This window comes from Branchiostoma floridae, chromosome 10, assembly GCF_000003815.2.
Source record: "Branchiostoma floridae strain S238N-H82 chromosome 10, Bfl_VNyyK, whole genome shotgun sequence".
NCBI lineage: Eukaryota > Metazoa > Chordata > Leptocardii > Amphioxiformes > Branchiostomatidae > Branchiostoma > Branchiostoma floridae.
In genome coordinates, this window is record NC_049988.1 from 14,730,316 (window position 1) to 14,756,910 (window position 26,595).

The following is a 26,595-nucleotide window of genomic DNA, read 5'->3' on the forward strand; positions in this document are numbered from 1 at the left end:
TTTGGCAGCTTTGAAACTGTAGCAATAGATTTGAAATATTGTAAAGGTATGTCTATACATGCAAGAGATATCAATAATTCCAACTGAAGCTTAAGTGACATATAACATATATCTTTAGCTATCAAATAATTATTTTCATATTTACTACCTGCATGCCAACAAGGTCGGCAATGCAGGCATATTTCTTGCAAAGGAAAGAAAGAAAGGTTAAGGTAACTGCAAATCATTTTCAAGGCTTGCTAAGCATAACCATGGTAACAGCCCACGTAATAAGTCTCACTGAGCAAGCGCTGTCGTGCAGTTCCGCGCTCTCACGCAGAATCAAGCCCATCACCATCAGGTGCAGACGCATCGTCGACTCCGGCCACAATCTCAAGTCATCCACAAATCAGGAATATCAAAACCCGCGCGCCTCAGATTGCAGATACCGGTAACCCGAACCAGCCCACCATGTTCAACAACAGCTCCAACCCGTGGATGCTCACTGAGGGGAAATCTGCTCCTGAGTTTGCAACCTTACTCTCCTGCTACAAGTGGCATCTAGAGAACAATACCGCATCCATCGCACAAGCCGACGAAGCCTGCTCCATGCACGAGGACCTTGTAAGACTAGGAACAGGGAGTAGCATTGTCTTTTTCCTGATAGGACTTACCACAATTATCACCAATGTTGTTGTGATCATGGGAATCATCAGTAAAAAAGAACAGCGCAAACCCATCTACTTCTTCCTGGCGAACCTGGCAATGTCAGATGTTTTTGCAGGTATAGGACTCCTGTATCGCACAGTAGGCCACATTGGACACAATCAAATGTATGACTTTTCAGTGACTTATACAAACTTTATCATATTCAGTCAGTTGACTTCTGCATCAGCTCTATCTCTATTGTCTGTAAATAACTATGTTGGTGTAAAGCATCCTATATGGTTCCATGTCTATGCTGACAGTGCCAACCTGCGTGCAGGTGTAGCTATGACTGTTATGTGGATTGTTTTGCCCTTGTATGCCTTCTCCCCCAGTATGGGCTGGAACTGTCTCCATATGGAGACCCTGAACACCGGTACCTGTCCTTATTACTTTCCCCGAGCCTATAGCATCATTGGTCCATGTATACTGTTTTTGATGTGCATGGTCATGCTGTTCACAAATATAAGTGTGTATGTAGTAATCAGAGAACGAGAAAAGAGAAGGCTTGAACAGGCAGGGGTCCCCCCGGGGGCACCAGGAGAAAATGGTCCTGTACAAATTCAGCCAAACAACGCCGCACAAGAGGAGGCACAGAGGAAATATGAAGCAAGGGTGTACAAGTCCAGAACTGTCATGATTTATGTAGTTGTGGCTTTTGTCTTTTGGCTGTTACCAGTCCTGCTGATGGCAGTGTGTCTTAATCACGCAGACACGTGCGCTCGGTGGATTCGTTGGGATGTATTATCTTCATTATTACCTGCATGTATGCAGGTATGGTTTTGATGCTGGTGGAAACTTTTCGGTAGCCGGGGATGTAGGGCGCTGTATCTCGTGAACGGATGGTGCGAGCACGACGATTTTTGGTACGTGGGTTGGGGGTGGTAGCCTGACACTCAGGTGTGATTTTGGGCCCCCTGGCGCTTGACCTTGACATTGAAGGTGGCATTTTTGGTGTTTTTGGGGCACTTTTGGCGCTGTGTGTCCGGAACGATACGCGCGATTGCGACGATTTTTGGTGCATGGGTGGGGGGTTGTTGCCTGTTGCCTAGGATTGACTTTGGGCCTTGTCGCGTTTGAACTTGACCCGGCAGGTCGAATTTTGTGTCCGGGAGGGGTGTTTCCGGAGTTATATCTTCTGAACGGCTGGTGCTGGCGCGATGATATTTGGCACATGTGTCGGCGGTGGCTGAATAATGCTCAATTTTGATTTTGGCGCCCTTGGTGCTTGAACTTGACATTTTAGGTTACCTTTTGTGCGGGCACGGGGCGTGCGCTGTATCTCCGGAACGCAAGGTGCCATTGTGTTGCCATTTGGTACGTGAGTTGTTTGTGGTGTCCTGGTGGTCAGGTTTGATTTTGGGCCTCCTAGTGCTTGAACTTGATACTGTATAGGTTGACCCTGTTTTAGTGTGGTTGGGGCATCCTCCCAATATCTGCTTGGTTTTAAAAACAGATTATGGTTGGGTGTAGAACCATCATCTGGCCTGGGCCACCTTCAATGTATCAGGTTACTTAGTGGCACTGACAGTTTGCCAGATGACGGGAGTGTGCCAGATTATATATCTGTTGGTCAGGTATAATTGGAGTTTGCTTATTACTCTTTGTGGTGTTTCTAGAGCTGTATAGTACTGAGTTTTAAGTTCCGGTACAAGTTCCTTTACCCTGTTGGCAATCATGGTTGAACTTGAACTTAAACAGAAGAAGATGCAATTTTCTAATGTGGAGAACTGTATAGAGTGTGGGCATAAGAGAAAGGTATGTGTATGATTTGTCCTGTGTTTCTTTTTGTTTCTTTGGTAATGCCATTTCCATACTGTATACAGGTAATTTGTTGTTTTGGGCTAGTCATATTCGCTTGGTTTTTGGGCCTGCTTAATCTATGGTACAGGCAGGGTTAAGTGGTGGAGGCTTAGCTTTGTTCTGTTTTAAATTCAGTATCGTTTGTTGCATTTTGTCGCGGCAAATATATGATGAAATTTCCCTTCTAAGCAACTGCTCATTGGTTTGTGGGGATGTTTGCTGGGTGTTTGCTTTGACTACAACAGCTTCTGAACTTTTCAAAGCTTCCATTGCCAGCAGCTTGCCATCTATAAATGGGATTGACAAGGACATTTTTCATAGTAAATTATGCTGTTAAATTTGGCTTAGATACTACAGGAGATTTAGGTTTGGGTTGGATGGATTGAATGAAAATATCATACCACCCTGGGGACTAACTGTTGCTGCTGCATGGGGGCTACCACTATTCATGTTGTCTAATGTCTATGGAACTACAGATAAAAGTATCATTGGTCAAATTATGCGAGTAACATTCCGATGTCAAGTGAATAACACCCCAGAAATAAATCTTTAATGAATATCATTGGAAGAACACAAACCAAGGAGACTTAGCAGCTGCATTAGGTCAGTACATTGAAATAGGAAGATATTAGTATATCATGTGACAGAGTAACTACATGTGCATGGGCCATCTGAGACAAAAAAAGGTAGCGTCTCAACAACTTCAAAGTACTGTGGTTGGTTACATACTTAAGAAATCCAAAATAAGTAATGTTCATCCCTGTCCAAACTTACAAATTCAGAAAATGGAATTTCAGAGTCAGACTTTTGCATGGTGCACAACCAACACAGTAAAAAGCTCATTTTTCCAACCACGTACCACAGACAAAAAGGCAAAAATACACAATAGGTCTACAGAAACCCAATACATTTCATGCAGGCCTGAGGTCTACGAACTCTTGTTTTCTTTGAACTCGCTGGTTAACCCGATAGCAACACTCATCCGCACAGCGGAGTTAAGAGATGCAATCTGGCAAAAACTGACAGGCATCCATCAGGCACTTGTCACCGTGATACGGGGAAAACGTGTGGACCCACAGGGAGACCAAGCTGGAACTGGGGGTCCCCCAAATCTACAGCAAGGTTCTGCACATGCAGAGGGACAAAACACACCGGGTCTGACTCCAGATGACCAACCTCCAGTGGAACACCAATATGACATGATTTCTAACGCCTGCGCCCCCGGAACGACGGGGCCAGAGGATTCGCGCAGAGGGCCAAGAGGCGGAGATCCTTCCATAGTGGACATAGACTGAAATGAACTGACTTTGAAACGCTAAACAAATAAATACTGTACATACTGCTGAATCTGGAACAGCTCTACAAAGATGGCAAGTACTGTTACATGTATGTATTACCTGGTTTATTTGTTGTGGTGTCAATGATTGAAAATTAGTTCTACATGTATATACCATCTAACTGTTGATTATAAATGAATAAATCATAAAACAATTTGATGTAAATTATTTTCATCAATTTAGTACAATTAATTGTAGTATTACTGTCACTTTGATAGATATGACTATGCATATAGAATTGTTGAATCTCATAAGCAACAGTTGTAATCCACCTCATACATACAAGTACATGTATGACATTCCCATTACTAAACTATTAGACGTATGGCATTTTTAATCAATTATGCAAATGAGACCTTATTTTTATAATAAGTATCTGTTAATGTTGCACCTGCCCTTAATGTTCCGGTTCGAAACCCCCACATAACTTAACTTCCCCATATCACACAAAACGTTCCACAGCGTTCGCAACCGCACACACTCGCCCCGCTGCAGTCCCGACGGAAAGGAAAGTGCCTCGTGAAACGTTTCCGAACAAAACCCTGGTCTCTGCAACCGCTACTCAAAATTAGCATGAAATTACATGCAGAGCTGTGCTCAAGTTATATGCTACTTAGTATACTGACTGGGTCACAACACTATTTTTCGACCCAAAATATAACCTTCTTGGCGAAGGTAATAATGTTGCTACCGTTTAGATGAACTTAGGAAAGAAATTATTAATTAAAACGATCAAAAGTGCTATTGCAGTTCTTCCCATGAAATTTAGGCGGTGTAAGTTTGAACACGGAATAAACGGGTCACTCGATACGGAGCCAGACAACTATGGTTGCAACGTTATGACTAGACTATAGATGTTCAAGGGCAAAACCTTGAATAATGTCTTAGTATACTTTACGTTTTTTTAATGGTCGAGCGGCTAAAACATAAGCATGTTTTTCGTCGCTAACCCAGTGCATCTGTCTGGGACATCCCATTCGTGGATGCACCTGTTCCATTTCCGGTATTTCCCGTTGACCCGGAAGTGGAACCGTGCCCTTTGCCGCCCGACACTTTAGATGACGTAGTACGCAAGTACACAACACACGGATCCTGGTGCTATTTTGGAACAAGACAAGGTAAATATATCACCGTTTCTTGCAAAAATTAAGACCCTTGAAACGTTGAAAACCTGTAGATGTACGCTTGATACATAGCACTTTGTATTTGTGGCACTTTGGGTTAAGGAGAAATTCACTGGCGAGAACGAAGCGTTCATAATTTACGAGTTGTATGCGAGCTCCATAAATAAATTTATCTGTTCGCGCCAGCGTTAACTTGAGTAGAGCTCATCACCAACCTATAGGTTTAACCAAGGAGGTTGAAAATAACTTAGGATATTTGTGGCAAAAAGAAGGAGAAGTAGAAACAGCGTTTTTTTTCGACATCGTTTGCACAGGGTTTGTGCCTCATCGGACCTTGCTTGAGTGATTTTTGGGTCAGAAGATGCATCTTACATGCATACATGTGATACTCATTTTGCGTGAAGATATCATACATACCCCCCCCCCCCAATAATTGATAAAACCTTGATGTGTATCATGTTTATACTTGAAGGTTGTGTACCCATTCCCTATGCTATCTTGTCAGTTTACTATTTTGCCAACCCCCTCCCCCTAATCAAAAAACACAATTATGTTGAATTCATCAACACAAACCTAATAATATTATATTACGAGTAATATGGCTTGAACAGTTGTCAATCTGTATCATAGAATTACTAGCCAAACAGATTATTCAGTAGTTCAATTAATTAATTATGATGTTTAATTTTTATTGATCGCTTGCCAAAATGAATGAGATTTGATCCGGATTGTTTGTCTATACAATTTGATATTGTATACATCAGAGATTGTACGTAACACAAAATTGACCAATTGTTTGTCATGCCTAAATTCAGCCTTTCTGCTTAGCCTAGAATCACGCCCCTAGCGGCCAGCCCCACAATTGCCTCTGCTCTCGGGGAGGGGGTCATTAACCCCAGACAGCGAGAGATTGTGTAAACACAGGCTACTAGTACCCTTCTGCTGTGGTGTGATTTTATTCATCAAATGAAACAGTCATTCAAGCAACTGAATTGGATTTTGGAATACAAAGCATGATAAAATACCTAGCAGTTACTTGAGACTTGAGTTACTGCTATTTGGCATATCTCACTACCTGAATGTCTAACCTTCATCTATAGTCATTCTTTCATTTTATATTGTAGCCAAAATGAACTGGAATAAAGGCGGAGGGGGCCATAAGAGAGGGTTTGGCTTTGGCGGCTTTGCTCTCGGCAAGAAGGAAGAGGGGAGGAAAGGTGGCGGCCCCAACTATGGAATGGTTCCTCCCGTGGGTCAGGGTCAAGGTGTGTTCACCAACATGGACATCACTGTGGGGAGGAAGAGACACGCCATGAGTGATGAACAGAGGTTGGTATGTCCAAGGAGGTCATTCTGGGGCATGGGGATAATTTATTGCTCTAGTCTATGTATTACAGTGTAAGGTTCAATTAATGCTTGAATTGATGGAAGATTATTTTTTTCTGTTAACAGAAAACACTGCAAAAGTGTGTATGATCTCATTCAGTCATTGTACAATGTACATTGAGATACCTGTAACACACATGGCTGTATTTACCATGGAAATTGTGAAAGGATTCAAAAGCCAAGTGCTACCAACATTACTTTATTAAGTTCGCAAACTAAAATGCACACAAATGTTGCAAATAGCTACATATGTGCCAGTACGTTGTCTTATATATTGAGCACAAGGAGTTCATGGTACATTTGTGTATCTTCTTTGTAGTAATACTACATGTGCTATGTATCCTTCTTTTGCTGTTATATGTTTAATGCTGGTATAAATGGGAGTAATTCTGATTTCTTGTTGTACCAGTTACTTTGATGATGATGATGACGATGAAGGGAACGTGCCGGCCGTCAGTCCCGGACGTAAACCTGCCGACAGTGATGAAGACAGTGAAGAGGACCCCCTGGACTCTTTCATGGCTCAGGTAATAAAAGCTTCTGTTATAATGATATAGGGCTTAGGAAAAATGTTATGTTTCCTGTTTCCTGACCTACCCTAAAAAAACTGCCAACCCTAGTCTTTTTTGGTTGATGGGCAATGGCGTTACATAGTTTGCAGTCAGAATTTTTATTAAATCTGCTTCCTATTCATTTGACAAGTAAAAATTGCTTGTCCTATCTAATGAACAATAAATGTATCCACAGATTTGTACTTACCATTATGCACAAAATTCAAGTTTGACACTGCAAATATAAGTGTCCTCATGCATAGTTAGTTGGTTGTGCCCATATAAAGTCCTGTATTGTTTTTGTGCCCAGTACAGAACAACGTGGCGAGAACAGTCTGAACTGTCTGTAGCTGCTATGCATCAACCTATGATGCAAGCGAAGGATTGATTGATTGATTGATTGATATGCAATGTAGCAGTTGTGGTTCTTATTTCTGTTCAGGTGGAAACTGCAGCAGCTAGAGATTTGGAGAACATGGGCAAGAAAGATGAGAAGAAGACAAAGTAAGTTCCCTTTAATAATAACCCTTAGGCTATCAAACCAAACTATCTGTATTTGATGATGATATTTTTACTTTTCAAACATAAGACAACTTCTGTTGACAGTCTGATGACATTTATAAATTATATGTTTTTTTTACAGAGAAGAGAGATTTGACATAGAAGAAATGGATGACCAGGTATGTCATGTCTTGTAGAAAGTCTTCATACATAATGTAGTACTATTGCTCTCAGTTACCAAATTGACTTCTAGTATTTAATGGGTTTGTGCAAATCTTGGTATAAGATGGATGTTATTGAGGCCTCAAAGACACATGCTGATTTTGGACCTCCTAGCGATGTTTTCAGGTACTACAGTTTTACAGGTTGGCACCCCTTACTGAAAGTAATGTGATATAGTGTTAGGCCAGCTGGTAAATCTGCGAGATAAATGACCCCTTATTGGAAAGGTATACCTGGAACTGATAAAGAAAAGAAGGGGAGAGGAAGAGCACTAAAATAGCTAAGGCTATGGAATCTATTAGAAATTCACAAGAATATATTTCATGGTAGCTTTTGTTTACACAATCTCTCACTGGCTGGGGTTAGATAACCGTAGGGCCGCCGGCCACTAGGAGCGTGATTTTAGTCAGGATAAGTTCACGGACAATCTTTGATTACTTGTTTTCACTTGCTATGAGTCTGACTAAAATTTCACTCACTCCTGTTTTTCTAGGAATCGTACTTTAAGTACATGGAAGAGAATCCCCTAGCAGGGGTGAACCCGGATGATGATGATCCTATTGTTGAGTACGATGAAGATGGAAACCCCATTGTACCCGAAAAATCCAAAATCATTGACCCCCTGCCTCCCACAGACCACTTGGAGGTTAGTATTTTACATGTACATTACTGAATATTTTGCCTAGTGACCAAGTACTGTATGGACACATTTAACACTGGTCCTGCTGTTCAAACCACTGTAAATGCATTTGTGGTGATTCGATTTTGTGGTAAGGAAGAAAATTAGTGTTTGTGGATGAGTTCATGACAGCATATAGTCACATACTGCCACAGTAATTGAAACATCTGTACCCTTTAGTCTTAGGACATACAATATACATGTGCAAAGTGTAGCACTTAGAAAAGGGGTACATATATGTGGGCAGAAGAGACAAAAATTTTCACTAGTATGGTTTTCAGTTCTTCAGAATGGAATTTGAACCAGATGTTGTGAGTAGCCAAGTGTGCAGATCTCCACAGTTGTGTACAAGTAATTTATTACTAAAGCCAATAAATTAATGTCATTTTGATCCTTTCTTATCAGATTGATTACCAGACGTTTGAAAAGAACTTCTACGAAGAACACACAGATATCTCCAACCTCTCACCGGCGGAGGTCAACGAACTCAGAAGAAAGTTGGACATAAGGGTGAGTGGCCTTTTTTCTTTCAACATTTGAACAAAATTCATGTTCATTGTACTAAGTCTTTTTACATATACACATGGTACACTGGTACAATGGCCAAATGAGTGTTTGCCTTGTGTTTGGTAAGTTTGATCCCTGGCAAAGTCATACCAAGAGACTTTTAAAGAATGGCACATACTGCTACCTATGCCAACATTTTAGAATTCAGCATTTAGGAAAGAAATTCGAAGTTGAACACATACCAATGAACTGGCCCCTTGCTGTAGCACAAAGTTGTGTGGCCCAAGGGCTATTGAAATGGAGATATATAGGTGCTACCCTGCACAACTATGAGTATGACATGCCTTACATATCTTTATGACCTATTTCCCAGCTTTTTTTCCATTGTTCTTCAACTAATGATTGTCGATGTTTTAGCCATGCTAAAGTTTACTGTAAGTTTTATGATTAATGTTATTTTGTTTGTTTTCAGATATCAGGTGCAGCCCCACCCAAACTGGTGACCAGTTTTGCCCACTTTGGTTTTGACGAGCAGCTCCTGCATCAGATCAGGAAGTCTGAATACTCCCAGCCAACCCCCATCCAGGCTCAGGTGTGTACATGTGTATCAGGGCCGTCTACACTGTCCTGACATGTCTTTCTGATCCAGAACTGAAGTTTTACTTGTTGTGACGAGAAAAAATTCCCCCCATCTGTCCAGAAAATCTTAACTTCATTATTATTGTCTGACAGGGAAAATTATTGTCTGACAGGTGAAACCTGTGGCCACAAGTGTCTTAGTGTAGCACTAGCACGACAGCTGAATTTTATGTATTGTCACACTCACAGAATATTCTCCCAGGGTTAGATGAAGAAGACATAATGGTACTATAATATTATTGTATCTATGGCCCTGTTCATCTGTATTGAAAAGTCGCTCAAATAGTACTAAGGAGAAAACTGCTGCTCTTAAATGGTAGCATTTTAGAAATTGTAGTGTGCTAGAAGGTTTGGTAGTGCATGTTAGTTAGAATGATTTATTTATTATGCATGGACAAGATTTGTAGAGTTTCTTCCCAAATGGATTGTTAGTTAGGAAAATGCACCCCCCCCCTGCATGCTATGGATCGCTACTTTGCATGTGGATGGGGTAGGCAGATCGTGAGCATAGCAGTAAGGCCAAACAAGGTGTTGCATTATCAAAGGCCTGTTTAATGCATGTATAATGTTTTCCAGGGCATCCCTGTGGCCCTAAGTGGCAGAGACATCATCGGGATCGCAAAGACGGGCAGCGGTAAGACGGCGGCGTTCGTGTGGCCCATGCTGGTGCATATTATGGACCAGAAGGAGTTAGAGCCGGGGGACGGACCCATAGGGCTCATCTGTGCTCCAACCAGGGAACTGTCACAGCAAGTAAGTACCGTATTAATGGCTCCACTCCTGTGGTGTTGCCAAAAAGATGCCTGTTGTAAACTAGTATTGTTTAGTTACAAAATGTACTGTATGGCAGTTGAGAAATCATTTCAACTTCAAGCTTGTCTTAATTTAGAATTAGACTTGAAAATAAGATTGGTCTTACACGTACATGTATGTGGTAGACTTTAAACTCAAGCATGCCATAGGCCACATTTCCTGCTGGTGAGATGATTTTGAAGATGTGCTGCTATTAGATAAATACATAGTATTACAATAAGCGTGTACCTGTTGATGAAGGCATTGTGCAAGTTTATGGGTAGGCTTTACGCTAGTTCGTTTATAGATTTTGTAGAAAAAAAGCGGTCAGAGTTTGTCTTAGTATCTCAGTCTCTATCTCTCTCTAGTCCCTTGACCTCCAAGTTCTTAGGGGGACAAGGTAGCTATGCAGATAAAGAGCTGTCTCTCTATCTGATTGAAGTCACACATAATTATCTGTTTGTTAAGTATGATATAAATATTTTTTTCTCCAGATCTATGCTGAAGCTAAGAGGTTTGGGAAGTGTTATGGCCTGTCAGTGGTGGCTGCTTATGGAGGAGGGAGCATGTGGGAACAGACCAAGGCTCTGCAACTGGGCGCTGAGATTGTTGTGTGCACTCCGGTAGGGATACCGTTTTCTTAAGAACTACTAGGGAGCTTACTTGATAGTTCATCTGTGATTGTAGAAGACATTCTGAAAGAGTTGAACTATAATTTCCAACATGAAATTTGGACTGAACAGCTCCAGTCTTTGTCAATGAATGAACAATCCACTGCTTCTGTGACATCACTGTATGTAGATGTCACTAGGAAATTATGTAGAAAACTACAACTGTTAGGAATAATTTGTTGCTTGTCTTAGTGTTTGGTAGTAATTGTAGCCTGATTAAATCTTGCTTGTGTTAGCCCGCCCAGCATCCAGCTTGCCACCTAGAACTAGTAGAAGGGACCAGTCATAGCCCTTAGACACTTAGACAGCACAGACTACTTGTAGTGTAAATGCATATGTTCTGCAACAGCAACATGATTTTTACAAGATTTATGGTTGATAAAAGTGTTAATGCTTCCATGAATGTTTTCTCAATGTATCAATATGCACTTTTGGAATTCCTTGTGTTGATACCAGAGACGTCCCATAAATCTGAACTTCAGAACATAAAATTGATACATTTTACATTTTACATCAAGCAATGTGAGGGATGGAAAAAATAAAGCTGGAGGCAGTCCTGGTTTATACCTCATCTAGTTTTTAATCTGACTCTCGCATATACTATGCTTAGGGTCGTCTGATAGACCTTGTGAAGAAGAAAGCCACCAACCTGCAGAGAGTGACGTATCTGGTGTTTGATGAGGCAGACAGGATGTTTGACATGGGATTTGGTGAGGCAGCTTTTTACTCTATTGTAATGGCAATGTATTTATTATGTATGTAACAATGCAAATGTAGTAACTGTTACAGTAACTTTTTATATGCAGATTTTATAAACTTCTATAGAATTTTTTGACATGGGATTTGGTAAGGCATCTTTAAATTTATTGTAATGGCAATGTAATACAATGTACATAATAATACAAAATTTAATGTGGTAACAGTAACTATTGCAGTTGTGTTAGACTGAGGTACGTCTTGTTGTTATTCACCTAGTTAGAATAAAAGATAGAATGTGTGCATCTATTCTAGAACACTTGGAATGTCTAGAAAGCTTTGAGGAGTATTTTGCTATTCTATAATTTTTTGTACATCATTCTAATTGCAGTTAAAAGTAAAATGAGACCAAAGTTTTATTCGAGAAAGAGTTTCAGATGTGCTGATTTTATTCTACCTGCATTTTCAGAGCCACAAGTCAGGTCTATAGCCAATCACGTCAGACCAGACAGACAGAGTGAGTAGACATGGTTTCACTGGTAGTAGATGTTTCTACTCCTAGTACTATGCGATCGTTACACTAATACAATGTAAGAGCCTGTGGTTATTATGCATGTGGTTTTATTACATTTTGTATATTCAAAGGTGCTCCTGTTCAAGTGTACTCTGCAATGTTGATTGTGATACACAGTAACGATTAATTCCACATGTACTTGTAAGTTTTATGTAAAATTTATGTCTATACTGTTGTTCACATTTTGAGGGAGGGATTGAGTTTGACCCTATATGCAAAGGTGTAATCTAGAATAGCATTACAACTTAAACATGTATTACTAACATACTGTAACACCACACCATGGTTCCTCCAGCCCTATTGTTCAGTGCCACATTTAAGAAGAGAATAGAGAGGCTGTACTCTTGTAGATGTTTATATCATTGTCCACATTTTCAGGGAGGTATTGAGATTGAGACTATACACAAAGATGTAATCTAGAATTATAGCTTTACAATTTGTACATGTAACATACTGTAACACCATACCATGGTTTCTCCAGCCCTACTGTTCAGTGCCACCTTTAAGAAGAGAATAGAGAGGCTGTGCAGAGACATTCTCATGGACCCCATCAAGGTGGTGCAGGGCGACCTGGGAGAGGTAGGGGGAGCTGCTGACAAATGGCAACATTTTCTTCTGCTCTGACATTACAAATGTAGTTGTATTCCAAGCTCAGTGAAATCTACAGATAGTTCTTTTGTACAGTAATGCAAGTAAAAACAGTTATTTTTCATGTCTAGTACTTACATTGGAATATATCTCATTAACTGTCGTTGATTCTTTTGTGATGTTAGCTTTGATTGTATATGTCTGTTAAATTTTGACTATCCAAAATGTCTTCAAAAAATTAAAACAATGATGTTTTTGCAGTTTTGAGTACTGTTGTAAGTCTAAAAAACGGGCTAGTTGAAACTTATTGATTGAAGTCTTTGAGGTTTGCCATGCTTTTTCTGTAAGAAGACCACATTCAGAAGAAGACCTCATTTTATGGGTTCCTTGAGTGGTCTTCTTGATATATAGTTTGACTGCAGGGCTCGAAATACTGGGTGCATGTGCACCCAGGTTCACCCAAAATTGGAACTGTGCACCCAATTTTTTTCAGTGGGTGCACAGGGTGCACCCAAATATTTTCTTAGGTTTATGTATGGAAAGATAACATGTATACTAGTATACATCATATTCTTGACATCTAAGTGTTAGAAAGATAATAAAAATATCTGTCATGTTACTTGTTTAAGAATTTGGTAGCTTGTAACTAAGTTTTGTTACTAGTTTTTTTTTACATAATACTTAAATTTAAGTGGTGCACCCAAAATTTTTTGGTGCACCCAATTTTTTAAGCTGGGTGCACCAGTGCACCTAATCCCAAAAATGAATTTCGAGCCCTGGACTGTATCTCATATTTTTTTCGACAGGCTAATGAAGACGTTCAGCAGATAGTTGAGATCTTCCCGGCAGGTCCACCCAAGTGGCAGTGGCTGACCAGGAGACTGGTGGAGTTTACTTCAGGTAGTGCAGCAACACATGTTTGTATTAAAGGCATTACCACATAGTGCTATGGTCATTCCCCCACACCGTCTATCATACAGTAAAAACCTCCTCTGGCTTGACCAAAAAGTGTGGCAGAATCATCGATGCGACGATGTTGGCCACCTCAATCTGAAGAAGAAGAAGAAGAGTTCTGCAGCACAGGCTGTCTTTCGGTCCTTGCAGTAATGCAATAGACGTAATCCAAAACAGTTTGCACTGCAGAAAATCACAGTAGATTTTATGAATCTATGTCCAATCAGAAAGATTGAAAAGGCTGTTCCAACAACTTTTTAAAACTCAGATTAAGAAAAGGCAAAGGAATACTGTAATTCACTTTATCTTCACGGTACCAAATTTTCACGGTCTGAGAAAATTGAACTTGTTCTCGGAACTAAATGTTCACTGTCGAGGCAAGTGCGCATGAAAAAAGTCTGTGAATTATTTTTTATCGGTAATGATAAGTTCACGTTACAGTCGTCACGGTGAAAACCGTGAACATAACATTACAGTGAAAAAATCAGGAATTACAGTATCCAAAGGTAAAGCACTATAATGATATGATAAATATATGTACATTCTGGCTAATAGTGTTTGATTTGTGATGCCAGGCGTTAACACTTTCTTCTTCTGTTAGTTAATGATATTTGTATGTTAACAACTGATGGTTGATATACTGTTGTTTGTTCCAGTTGGCAGTGTTCTCATCTTTGTGACCAAAAAGGCCAACAGTGAAGAGCTGGCCTCCAACCTGAAGGCTCAAGACTTTGAAGGTAAATTGATATGTAATGTTAGTCTGATACAGGGCTATCTCTAGGACCCATCCATTAAAATGTGAACCTCATGACATGAAATTGATGAAAAAATGTGTTATCGTAAGCTTAAATTGGGGCTACGAACAATGAGTGAAACTGAAAAAATTTAAAGGTGGACACAGCCCTGGTATGATGTTTCAGATAGCATCCACTAATCTTTCATTGGTGACTGAGAAGCCATCCTTGCAGTTGATGGAGAAAGCACTGGTTAGATATTTGTTTACCCTGCAGTACCTCATTTAACTGCCTGGGGATGCTCATAAATTTGATGGTGAAGCCAGCAAAATTGGACATACATATATATGCATAAAGCCAAGTTGTTGTTGTATGGGTGAGCTTCAACTACTGACCATCTGTAGAATTGTAGTTGAAGCTACAGCATTGCTCTACAAATCTATCCTCTTTTTCCCCCAAGCCGGTTTGCTCCACGGAGACATGGACCAGAGTGAGAGGAACAAAGTTATCTCTGACTTCAAGAAGAAAACCATCCCAGTAATGGTAGCTACAGATGTGGCAGGTAAAGTAACAACTTGATACATGTCATTGACTGTATGTTGTCGCAGTATCATGTATGTAAAAAGGACTGATGGTCTATCAAAAAAATGTATGTACAGTAGATCTACTTCTATTAATGTGAATTACAACCTTTGCTAATAGTTACATTTGTATGACGTTACTATTTGTAGAAGTACACCACAATAAGGAAAATCTAACTTCTTAGTCAATAGTTGGAACAGAATTCTCCTTACTGCTAAAAAAAACTAATTTTCCTGGCTGTGAGCTGCCATTTTGTGTTTCCACAATGTTGACATATGTGTTTGATAGATAAACAATTTGAGCATTTCTTTTTCAGCTCGTGGTTTGGACATTCCCTCTATCAAGACTGTAGTGAACTATGACGTGGCTCGAGACATCGACACACACACCCACAGGATCGGTAGAACTGGAAGGGCTGGTAACAAAGTCACTGATGTTTCTTCTCTAAAAACAAGTTCAGACCTTATGTTTCAGGCTGTTCCAAGCTTGTGACATGACCAATACTCTTCATTTCCTTTTTTTTGTACTGGCAATATAAATAGTGCATGCCACAATACTCAAATAGTCCACTAGCAATTCCAATCAGAAAGGTTAGATTAGACAATAAATCATGTCAAAATGGTGGTGAGTCGTTGGGCAGCTAAGCTCAGTGGGCACGAGACTGGTTAGGCCTACATTTGTACATCACATTTCTTAACTGGGGTCCAGCCAGGCAGCTTTTGGGAACAAAAAGTATGATGTGAAAGAAATCAAACTACACGAGACGTAAGAATAGTCATGGGCATTATTTATTATCAACATTTTTACGTTTCTATTTTTCGTTTCTACAAACAGCCAGGCCAGGCCCTGGTTTTGAAATGTGACGTTATCTTTAGACATTGTGTCCTTCGGAAAGGCACATAGTACAAATGTACATATAATACTGTACACCATTAATTGTACTCCACTGTTATCCCAGGTGAGAAGGGTGTGGCCTACACCTTGATAACCACTAAGGATGTGCACTTCGCCCCTCACCTGGTGAGGAACCTGGAAGGAGCCAATCAGAGAGTACCTGAGGAGCTCATGAACCTGGCCATGCAGGTAAAGTCTTTTTCACACTTTCTTGTTGTGTCTTTTGTAGGCTGAATTTGATAAAGCCGAGTTAATTAAGCTTTGATACATGGTGAATTCCAGTTGTCCGAATAAAGTAGAGGACTTTCAAGATGTTTTCTATGAGTATGAGTAATACGATCCTGAAAGAAGATACTTGTAGTTAAAATTTCATGACTATGTTTGGATGAAATCTGATATTTCCAAGTGTGCTGCCAAGTGTTATATGGTCTTGAGAAACTTGTAAAATTGCAACAATTGTTTGGTCAACAGTTTTCTTTTTTTGTTTGTTTATCTTTTTAGATGTTTGTATTAATGCCTTTACCATGTACCGGTATACATTCTACATATGCATGTATGCTTATGTGAGTAAATGTGCTTTACAGAACAACTGGTTTAGGAAGAACCGGTTCAAGGGAGGACGAGGCAAGAAGATCACCGGCTTTCAGAAGAGAGAGAGACCTGGACTCGGGGCAGATGTAAGGACTACTCTAAGACTCAATATACTACATATAAGGCCTATAGAATTACTGTTAAAAGTTGTGCACCAAAGTTGTATTTTTTACTTTTTAGAATACAATCCTTTATTAGGAGGCTGCCAAAAGTTTATTCTTCAACTACAAATAGTCTGAATGGGGCCCAAGAATAGCCTGAAGCAAGAGTAGGATAGATAATAGAATAATAAATGTAGCACGCTGAAGCTCTGGTGGTATAGTCACATTGTATGAGCCGATGGGTGCATCAAAAGAGGTCATGGTAGGCCTAGGAAATCTTGGTTGGAGTGTGTCAGGAAGGATATCAAAGTACTGGTGTACAAATTGAACCCGCTGGACAGAGCTGCTTGGAAGCTTGATATGAAGACTAGCTGACTACTGCTCACACCTGTATCAAGGATCCCAGCAGCAGTATATTCATTGACAAATACAAACATATTACTACTACAGTCTCTCTCAACACTGTGTTATTTTTGCAACAGCTCAGTAGCGGAGGCGGCAAGAATGATGACTATGGGGAGGATGATGATGATGGGAACATGTCCGTCCCAATGACCTACAGCACCTTTGGAGGGGACAACGCTTACTCTGCCGGCGCCAGTCGCACGGCCGCCGGACCCCAGAGTGACCGACTGTCTGCACTGAAAAGTGCCTTCATGGTAAATGTAACCTTCAAAATCTTGTAGATTACTTGATGTTAGACTGATTGAACTGAAGATGTTGCTGCATCTATGGGTCTGTAGTTAGTGTAGAAGTTTTCAGAGGGGTCTCCAAGACATGTGATATTTGGAACAAAGAATGGTGCTCTTGTTTTACAAGTTGCCAAAATGATGAACAGATATATATGAATATCACAGTGTGTCAATAGAGATTAGATATCCAGGTAGAGCATAACATAATATGAAATACTAGATCAAACAACTAGGTGAATTCTCAGTCACTGATGGAAGACAGTGGATGCTATCAAAAACGCCTAACTCTTTAGGCAATTTATCCAGTTTCTTGATTTACTTTGTCATGTAGTTACTACAATCCAGCAACTTTTCCTGCAATAGTAGGGGACCCCTTTGAAAGCTGTCATAATATACAATTTATCCACCTTCATCCCACAGACACAGTATAAGAAAAAGTTCCAGGTAGCCAGTGACTCTGCCAGGCCCACTTTTAAAGGCGGCAGCAGCCTGAGTACTGTAACAGGCGCCGGCGGGTTCAGCCGAGGGGCCAGTCTGCACACTGTGGGCTCACCTGGCTCTGAACCTGTGAGTTATGGGGCCTTGGAGAGGGGTCTTGGAACATGCTGGAATGGCACAAAGGAGAAAAATAAAAGAGAAATTTATCTATTTCATCTTTAGACTGCTGAGGGAACCATTCAACTTTTAAAAGTTGATTTTCAAGGGGACTTGATATCCTGTGAACAGGACAAGACGTTTCAGTCAAGTCAAATTCATTCGGTCAAGTAGAGACAAAGGTGGACAACATAAAATAGATCACATAAAATCTGCTGCATCAAAACAGAAATATTGTCCAATGCTCAAAGTCATTGCCATTCTAAGGTCAAATTGTCTTATTGTAGGTGACATTTAGAAATGTTTCTAAAATTTATAACTCAAATGTGATTAGATCAATAGATGATTTGTATTTCCTTCAGCAATCATATTTTCAGCCTTTTTAATAGTCTCAAAAGATAAATTTCTACCAGTATTGGAACAATTTGGTGTCAGAGGTGGGATTCATGATAAAATAAAGCTTAAAATCTTTTACCTATGCAGAAAATGTACCCACCAACACCTGGTATGAATTGTTTTACTTGCCATTCCCTTGGGTGTTCCAAAGACCCCTGAAAGGCCATGTGTGCGGTTACATCACTAACGCTTTATTACGCTTTAATCACACAGAACACAGTGAACCAACAGTAAGCCACATACATGATTGGTGGCTAACACTTCTGCTGCTTTGCTGACTGGCATTGGAGAAAAACTTACAGCACTATTGATTGTCTTGTGAGACTGACGAATGACTACTACATCACTTACAGTACCTCTCTGTAGACTCTAAGACTAAGAGCAGAATGCAACTTCTTGCTTTTACCTTCAGTTGTGTTTTCTAAACTGCCTGTTTCTTTGTCCAAGCAGTCACTTCAAAATTTGATAAGCTATGATGTTTTTCTAACTGTTGATCTTAGTTCCAGATGAGTTATGAAGCTTGCCATTGGTCATATCCAATACCCAGCTGTACAATGTACTTTGAAGCCACTGAACACATAACAACCTGTATGCCCATGTAGGCCTACGTCACATTTCCCAACCGGGGCCAGGCTGGGCAGATATTGGGAACGAAAAGTATGATATAAAAGAAGCCAAACTACACAAGACGTAGAAAGAACAGCTGTGGGCACTATTGTGGATACATGTATTTCTACGTAACTATACATTTCTATTTTCACAAACAGCCTGGCTGGGACCCGATTTGAAAATGTGACATTAGCCTTAGTCTCCTAGGGGAGTGAACACTGAATGCCACCTGTGACTTTGGTTCCAATTTTTTTTTGGTTTACTGTCACTCAAGTTTTCTGCACTCATGGTCAAGATGTTTATCTTCATGGACTAACATTTTGTATCTACATGTAGATAAAGTATTGTTGCTGTAACCATTGTCCTTGGTCCCCAGACGCAGTACCAGAAAAAGTTCCGCCCGGCGAGCGATTCTGCCAAGCCTACCTTCAAAGGTGGCAGCAGTCTCAGCACAGTGTCGGGCGCGGGAGGGTTCACCAGTGGGGGCAGTCTCCACACGGTGGAGCTGGCTACCAGCACACAGACAGCCTCACCAGGCACTGCCATTGTGAGTTGTGTGGCCTTGGAGTCAGGGTTGTTGATCTCCAAGACCACAGGGAATGCTTTGTACATGTTAGATTCATGTATTCCATGCATTTTTTAAGCAAAACCATCCCAGATTTGTTTTTTGGGGTTGCTATTTTCATTTCCAACTCAGAGTATGTTACACAAAAGTAGCATCCATTGTGTAATAAAGCAGTATCATTGTCTAAAACATGTATTTTATACTGACACTTTTTAGAAACATAAAATGCACAAACAAATTCCACCAGCACACAGACAGCCTCACCAGGCACTGTAATTGTGAGTTGGGTGGCCTTGGATTCAGAGGGTTGTTGGTCTCCAAGACCACAGGGGACTGCTCTGTACATGTACATGTACTTGTTAGTTCAATGCATACCATGAAGCAAAGCCATCCCAGATTTTTTTGCATTTTTCATTTTCATTTCCAGTTCAGAGCTTACACAAATGTAGCATTCATTGTGTAATAAAACAGTATAACTTTCTAAAACTCTTAAGTATACTGACACTTTTTAGAAACATAAAATGCACGAACAAATACCAAACTTACGTGCAGCGTTATTTTGATTTTCACATTTTAAAAAAGTCAGTCTGGGTAAAAGCTTTGAGTTGATGATGTAGTAGTCACAGTTTGTGGCCTGAACTAATTCTCTTGTAACGAAGGCTATCACAGTTTGTGTCTGAATTAGAATTTAATATACTTTACTTTTTTACTCAAACTATCCTTTGTTCCAATTTTTTTTTCAGTGTATTTGTATGTAGATTCTCAAGCAGTTATGATGCTTGCTTATGGCAGTGGCAATATTTGTGCATACTACAGAAACAGCAACTTCCATCTTGAATGTCTCTGCTGGTTGCAAGATCTGGCTGCAACAAATGTATTCAAATGATCCTACATTTTTCTTGCATCCTTTATTTTGTCTTGCCTTGCTTTACATGATGTATGCACATTGCGGTTCTTTCTTTTTAACAGCTTGGGACCTGATTTACCTGTTTGTTTTACAAGAAGTAATCAATATGATTTGAAATTCTAACATAATTAATGATGCACCTTTTTTATCTTGCCATATTTCTGCAGTGCTTTTCCTGTGATTACTTTGCATAGGTTCAATGTTGGTCAATGTTCAAAATATTTCACCAACACCAGAGCATATTTTCTTGTTGCTGACTACTTCTTTAATTTCAGCATTATGTTACGCGTTGAATGTTGATGCAAAGTTCATTGGTACAAGCGTCTCTTTGCATTTCTCTTGCTTGCATAGAAATCTATGTTCAACATCAACATCAAAGTCTTATTTTTTGTATTTATCGTCATCTGCGTCTTTTGGTTGTCAATCAGACAAAGTATTTCTATTTGTGTGTCAGTCCTGGCATGACCACTCCTACAATCGTACTTTGTCTGACTGACAGTGAGGGATGCAGAGACAACTGCCCTGCACTGGGTTGTACAATTTGTAATTTGCTTTGCTTGCTTTGTGTTTTCACATTCATTTGTCCTTTCTTTTAGTGGTGGCGCAGAAATGAGTCAGTGACTTTGAGTGTGTAGCCATGATGTTTTGTTTACGATTGTTTCAATGATATTATGTTGATTAAGGTTAGACATAATAAAAGCAGTTACTCAAGCCAAATAGCAGTTACTCAAGTAACTAGATGTAATTTTTGAAATGTTAAGACATTTCAGGTAGCATCCACTATCAGTGTCATTGCTGAAAGGTATTGGATGCTACCATGCGAAACAACCTTTTCCAACATCATATCTAGTTGCTGAGTAACAGCTTTTTTGGCATAGGTTGTTGCAATGATTAAAAGACTTCTATTTCGTGTCCTCGGACAGAACCAATACCAGAGGAACTTCCAGTCTGCGAGCGACTCGAACAAGCCGTCCTTCAAAAGTGGGAGCAGCCTGAGCACAGTGGGGGCGCCTGGAGGCGTGGGGGGATTCCAGAGTGGGAGTAGCCTGAGTACAGTGAAGGCACCAGGAGGCATGTCAGGGTTTCAGAGTGGTACCAGTCTGAGTACAGTGAAGGCACCAGGAGGCATGTCAGGGTTTCAGAGCGGGAGCAGTCTGAGCACCGTGGGGACGTCGGGAAGTAAAGGAGGGTTCCAGAGTGCAGGCAGTCTCCACACGGTTAGCAGCCCTACTGGTCCCAGTGGCGGTGGAGGAGCAGACAAATTCGTGAGTACTATAAATCATTGTATACAAAAATGTAGTGATCATGCCTACCCTCATGGATGGGAGTAATTGTTTCTGCGCCGTTTCTTTCTCTTCTTCTTCTTCTTCAAACAAATAAGGTCAATGACCTGGATCACATGGCTGTCACCATGGTTACTGGTTAAGTAGTAGACCAGGGTTGTTGCCAGCCCAAAATCATTTTCCATCCCCTTGATTTTGAATGGCTTTGGCGCAGCATTCCTAGGGGGGTCCGGAGGCATGGTCCCAAGGAAAAATTTGAAATGTAGACCCTCTGAAACACTATTTCCTGCATTTTGAGGGTTAAATTTTGCTCACGGGATGGATGGACAAAAATCTTTTCCGTCCCCAGCAGCAAAATTACTTCAAAGGACGGAAGGACAGGTGCTGGCTACAACCCTGTAGTAGACACCCTGTGGTGTTTGATTACAGAGCTGTAGTGACTGGTCACCATCTATATGTATGAGTTTGTTAGGCTACATCATTTCCTTTAAATTGAGATGGTGTTGATGTAGCCACTGGTTCATCCTGCTGTTACCAAAATGATAAGAACTTTTCCTAATGTATTATTTTCTCAATACATTTGCTAATAGAAAATATTTGCATTGAATGGCTTGCTTCTGTTGCAGACAAACTTTGCTGTTCCAAAGGACCCTGTCACCAGCCCTTCAGCACTGAGCAGAGCACACAATTCGCCAGGCAGCAGATTCGGCAGTTCCTCTGGTAGCAGCAGCAGTTCGCACAGAGATCGGGACAGGGATCGCGATCGGCACAGGGATCACCACGACCACGACAGGAGTCGGGACCGCGACAGGGACCGGGACCGTGATCGGGACAGGCACCGGGATCGGGACAGAAACAGGGATCACGACCGCCACAGGCACGACAAGGACCGAGACAGGGACACTGACGGTTTCAAAGCGCCCGGCCCTGTATCGTCACCGCCAAGTTCAAAGCCACCAAAGTCAAAGAGAAGCAGATGGGACTCTTAGACATCCCTTCCTGTGTTTTTTTACTCTAATTGTGTCATGTATTATAAGGATATAACATGCTGTGACTGTGGAAGAGTAGCTGAGTGTTAGTATTAGATAGATTTTTCAGATATTGTGACAGTGTTTTACATTTACCAGTATATCAAATTTGTATGTGTACTTACTCAGCAAGGACAAGTACATGTAGTGTCCTATCCTAACTACTTGATTGTGTACAAATCACTTCATACAAACAAAAACTTTAACATCTTTTGTGGCTGCTAAATATAATGATTTGTTAGTGATGGAGTCAATGAAGATTTTGAGTTTCTTTGCACTGAGATTTTACATCATTCAGGACAATAGTGAGAAGTATATGATTGTATAGTACATCGTGATACGTTTTACAAACTACAGTTGTTGCAGCTGTCATAGTTTTTGTGTTACATTGCTGCATTTTGGTTCGTTTTGGGGGGCTTTGTATTTAATGTACATTTATAACAACTGCATTTGGTAAGCATGTTTTCTTGAATGTAGAACAACTTATAAGTAGATGAATTTTGAATAAACTTAAATGGTACATTGTACTTAGTAGGAAAATTTGAAAAGTGAAGTCCTGATATGTACTGTCATTCTCCAGAATTTTGCTAAAAATTCAAAAGATTTGCATATCAAAGTAATGTCTTCCTTTTTGCTTCCAAAAATGTTGAACTTTTCTGTCATTGATGAATTGATATCTGATCATTGATGTCTTGGACTAAAAGTCGAAGGAAAATGGAAAAAAGCCTCAGCTTCTTTGTACATTGAGACAAAACCGATTTGATATTTTGCAAGAAGATATAGATGCCATGTAGACTTATCTTTCTATACAAAGTAGCCAAAGCCCTTGCTATGATGTGTACTGTGTTCTGAATGCAGTGAAAGATAGCTGTTAGAAATATCATAGGATGCAATTTTACTGATTTAAGTTGGTACTAATACATGTTATGTTTACAGTGTTGTTTTTTTCAGGGAAAGCACATCTTTTCATCCCTCAATTGTAAAATGTGGACTTCTTGTACAGAATTCTTTGACAACAGAAATAGATTCTTCTACACTGTGGCTATTTGGAAAAGATTCCTGATACACCTTTATTCATGTCGTGTAACTTGAATGAAGATTACAAACCCAATTTTCTATGTTACAAAAACGTTTCTATTACCTTGCCTTTGTTGCTGTACAGTCGTGTAAGGATGCATGTAGCTGTTATCCCTATACATTTCTTTACGATCTATAAGAGCAACATACAAACAAACGCTGTAAGGTTACAGCACATTCATGTATCTTCTAATCGTTTGCCATAGGGTATCAAAATGTCAACAAAAACACTCAATGAGTTAAAATAGAACACCCCAATACATTCCCTTTATAGCCAGAACATAGTTAAGTGCACGTGAGCGTACTTTACGTTCAGTTATAGATATATGACTTAGTTTATAACAAATCACAAAGAAACCATTACACAAACTTGTACATCAATTCAGTCAAAGCCAGAATATACAATGCCATTGTCTTAGATGATGGTTTTACCCCCAACGTGCATAGTATATATAAACTGTTACATTTATGGACATCGAACAGTCGAATCCCAATATACGTGAGGGACATGTATGTCGTTTTTTTTAATAAAGTTTTGTTAATAAGTCATGAAAAGTTACACGTATATAAAGTTTGTAACGTTTGAATCTAAACAAAACAACAAGATCGATCATCAAACTGATGTCCTAGAAAAACTTTTTAAACTCTTTTAACGGCAGTCCATATCTGCCACATTGTGGCGTGACTAGGTTTTATATATACATGCATTAGCCGCCTTCCAGCACTTCGGGTGCCTCCTCCATCGCCTGCCGACAAATTTCATCGACATACCATTTCTGGATGAAATGGAGCCGCGCGTCTTCCTCTTTGTCCAACCTCTGCACAACCGTCAAAATCTTCCCAAGCCCCTCCAGACTCTCACCGGCCATGTCTGGTAGTTCATAGTGTGTGGCGTCTGCAACGTTTGCCGCCATGTTCTTAACCACCACATTGTCCAACACGTGCGGCGCCGCTACAGCCAGTTTGGCGCGGAGACCGTCGACGTACGTCAGCAAGTCCGCCGAGGATGTCTGCTTCGCTGTCAGCTGCTCATACAGGCTGGTGATGGCGGAGATCTGCTCCCTACAGTGTGGATTGATCTCGGCAGGTGGCGCCGCTGCCTGTGCGTTCGTGGACGCAGTGGAATCATCCTGCTGGGGTTCGCTCGGAACTGATGAGGAAGCAGCCTCTCCTTCTCTGGGCTTTCCAGAGATTAGAGAGTTGGTACCGGCTTTACGGCGCTTGAAAAAAGAGCGGGGCTTGCCTGTAAGAGATAGGATTTCATTAATGTTACAGTTTTCAACAAAGTTACACAGATTTCGTTTATATTTGGCATCCATGTAAAACAGAGACGCTAATCAGTGCAGCAAATCCAAGCCTTTACTTGTAAATAAAAATGCATTCAGTCGCCAATTATTAGGAACATTTATTGAAACAAGAGTCACTTGTACGAAGGGCTTGTTGTCAAGGACTGTTTTGAAGTAATTACCTGCATAGTATATCAGCTTTTCATCTAACAGCATAAACTTAGAACACTGACTGGAACCCCGGCCCGTTCTCACCTACCTGCAGTTTCTTGCTCACTCGGCTTCTTCCCCTCATCAACTGCAACAGCCACAGAGACCTCCAGGAATACCCTGTCCTTCTGCTGCTTGTCGCTAGGTGTCACCAAATAGCGCCTCTTGACCGGCAGGTGGAGGTTGGTCTCCAGAGCTTCCTTCACGTTGATGGTGACGGTTCCAACCGTTCGCTCGGTACACTTCTTTGCCTTCCTCAGCTTCAGTGCAATATTTTGTTGATCATCAGAAGATGTGGACCAAGATGAGAACTCAGCTGACTCCTCCCATATCAGAGATGCCGTCTTCTTCAGTCCAGTTCGGAACTTCTCCTCGCCCAACTTAATTGTTGTCATGAACTTGCCGGAACCAAAACTACCCTGGCCACTTGCTGCGTGGACCGTGACTCTTAGCTTTTCCCCTGCTGACTTGGGCTTTTTCACAAGTGATAGCGCCGTCAGGACGTAAAATACGCCACTCAGGCATTTGTCTGCCACTCGACTCATCGTGGCGGGAAAATCTCACTGGTAGAAAACTGCGAAGTACGGAGACGCTGACGAGCGTGTAGTCCGTACGGAGTTCAGTGTCGCACTGTTGTTCCGTTACCAGGACGCTAGATGGCGCTTTGTGACGCAATAATGTTCTGGAACGCCTTTTATGACCGTCCCTTATTTGTACATTCGAGGAACAACAAAGGGATTTTTTCTTTCTTTTTGTGGTCATTTTGACGTGATTTTGATTGTAATCCATCTTTACTTTATAACATGCATTGGCATAATACCGGTAGTAAGACTTATACCGGTAGATTAAAAATACTGGAACTTAAAGAGATCTACACATGCAACAATGGTTATTTCTGAGCTGTGCACACTTCAGACATCTAGGTGTCCAATACATCATTTACAAAGCATCGATAACAATGCATTCGAAGACAACAAGGCCAAAAGTTTTCAGTATCTTTTTCGAGGTAGGCAGCTCGTCGTGGGACGAACACACCGTCACATTCATTGCCAAATTTATAGATCATAATTACACATGCTCACGGCACAAGACGAACATGATTAAACAACAATCTTGAATTTCTGTTGGTGACCTACAACTCGTGTAAAAGTGTGAAGAACCGTTGCATAATAGCCCGGATCTATGACTGAATGGGCAAAATTGAACGTACGCATGCCATTTTCCCGCCATTTTTATGTCTACGCTAGCAGTGAAGTGTTACTTCATAGCGGTTGTGACGGACAGGAGTTAAATGAAAATTCTTGACAGTATACGTCCGTTTTCTCATGACATTTTGTA

At 40.6% G+C, this 26,595-nt stretch overlaps 2 protein-coding genes across 2 annotated transcripts; one reads left to right on the forward strand and one right to left on the reverse strand.

Moving 5' to 3' along the window:
• The first annotated feature begins 4,796 nt into the window (after nt 1–4,796).
• Nucleotides 4,797–23,798, forward strand: LOC118424131 (ATP-dependent RNA helicase DDX42-like). The gene is made up of 22 exons (XM_035832628.1): nt 4,797–4,942; nt 6,073–6,277; nt 6,744–6,861; nt 7,328–7,389; nt 7,529–7,565; nt 8,102–8,254; nt 8,693–8,797; nt 9,267–9,386; nt 10,010–10,186; nt 10,720–10,848; nt 11,507–11,606; nt 12,062–12,109; nt 12,648–12,745; nt 13,561–13,654; nt 14,365–14,445; nt 14,903–15,004; nt 15,341–15,442; nt 15,983–16,107; nt 16,503–16,595; nt 17,093–17,269; nt 21,297–21,638; nt 22,283–23,798. The coding sequence occupies exons 2-22, from the start codon at nt 6,078–6,080 to the stop codon at nt 22,643–22,645; spliced, it is 2,826 nt and encodes a 941-aa protein (XP_035688521.1). The 5' UTR covers nt 4,797–4,942; nt 6,073–6,077; the 3' UTR covers nt 22,646–23,798.
• Nucleotides 23,626–25,812, reverse strand: LOC118424130. The gene is made up of 2 exons (XM_035832627.1): nt 25,307–25,812; nt 23,626–25,004 (listed from the first exon to the last, which is right to left on the reverse strand). The coding sequence occupies exons 1-2, from the start codon at nt 25,800–25,802 to the stop codon at nt 24,469–24,471; spliced, it is 1,032 nt and encodes a 343-aa protein (XP_035688520.1). The 5' UTR covers nt 25,803–25,812; the 3' UTR covers nt 23,626–24,468.
• Between the last annotated feature and the right edge of the window lie 783 nt (nt 25,813–26,595).

Coding starts and splice junctions, on each gene's coding strand:
- LOC118424131 (XM_035832628.1), top strand. CDS start 6,078: ATGAACTGGAATAAAGGCGGAGGGGGCCATAAGAGAGGGTTTGGCTTT. Junction 12,746..13,560: donor TGCAGGGCGACCTGGGAGAG/GTAGGGGGAGCT, acceptor TTTTTTCGACAG/GCTAATGAAGACGTTCAGCA. Junction 15,443..15,982: donor CGGTAGAACTGGAAGGGCTG/GTAACAAAGTCA, acceptor CTGTTATCCCAG/GTGAGAAGGGTGTGGCCTAC.
- LOC118424130 (XM_035832627.1), bottom strand. CDS start 25,802: ATGAGTCGAGTGGCAGACAAATGCCTGAGTGGCGTATTTTACGTCCTG. Junction 25,005..25,306: donor GAGTGAGCAAGAAACTGCAG/GTAGGTGAGAAC, acceptor TATCTCTTACAG/GCAAGCCCCGCTCTTTTTTC.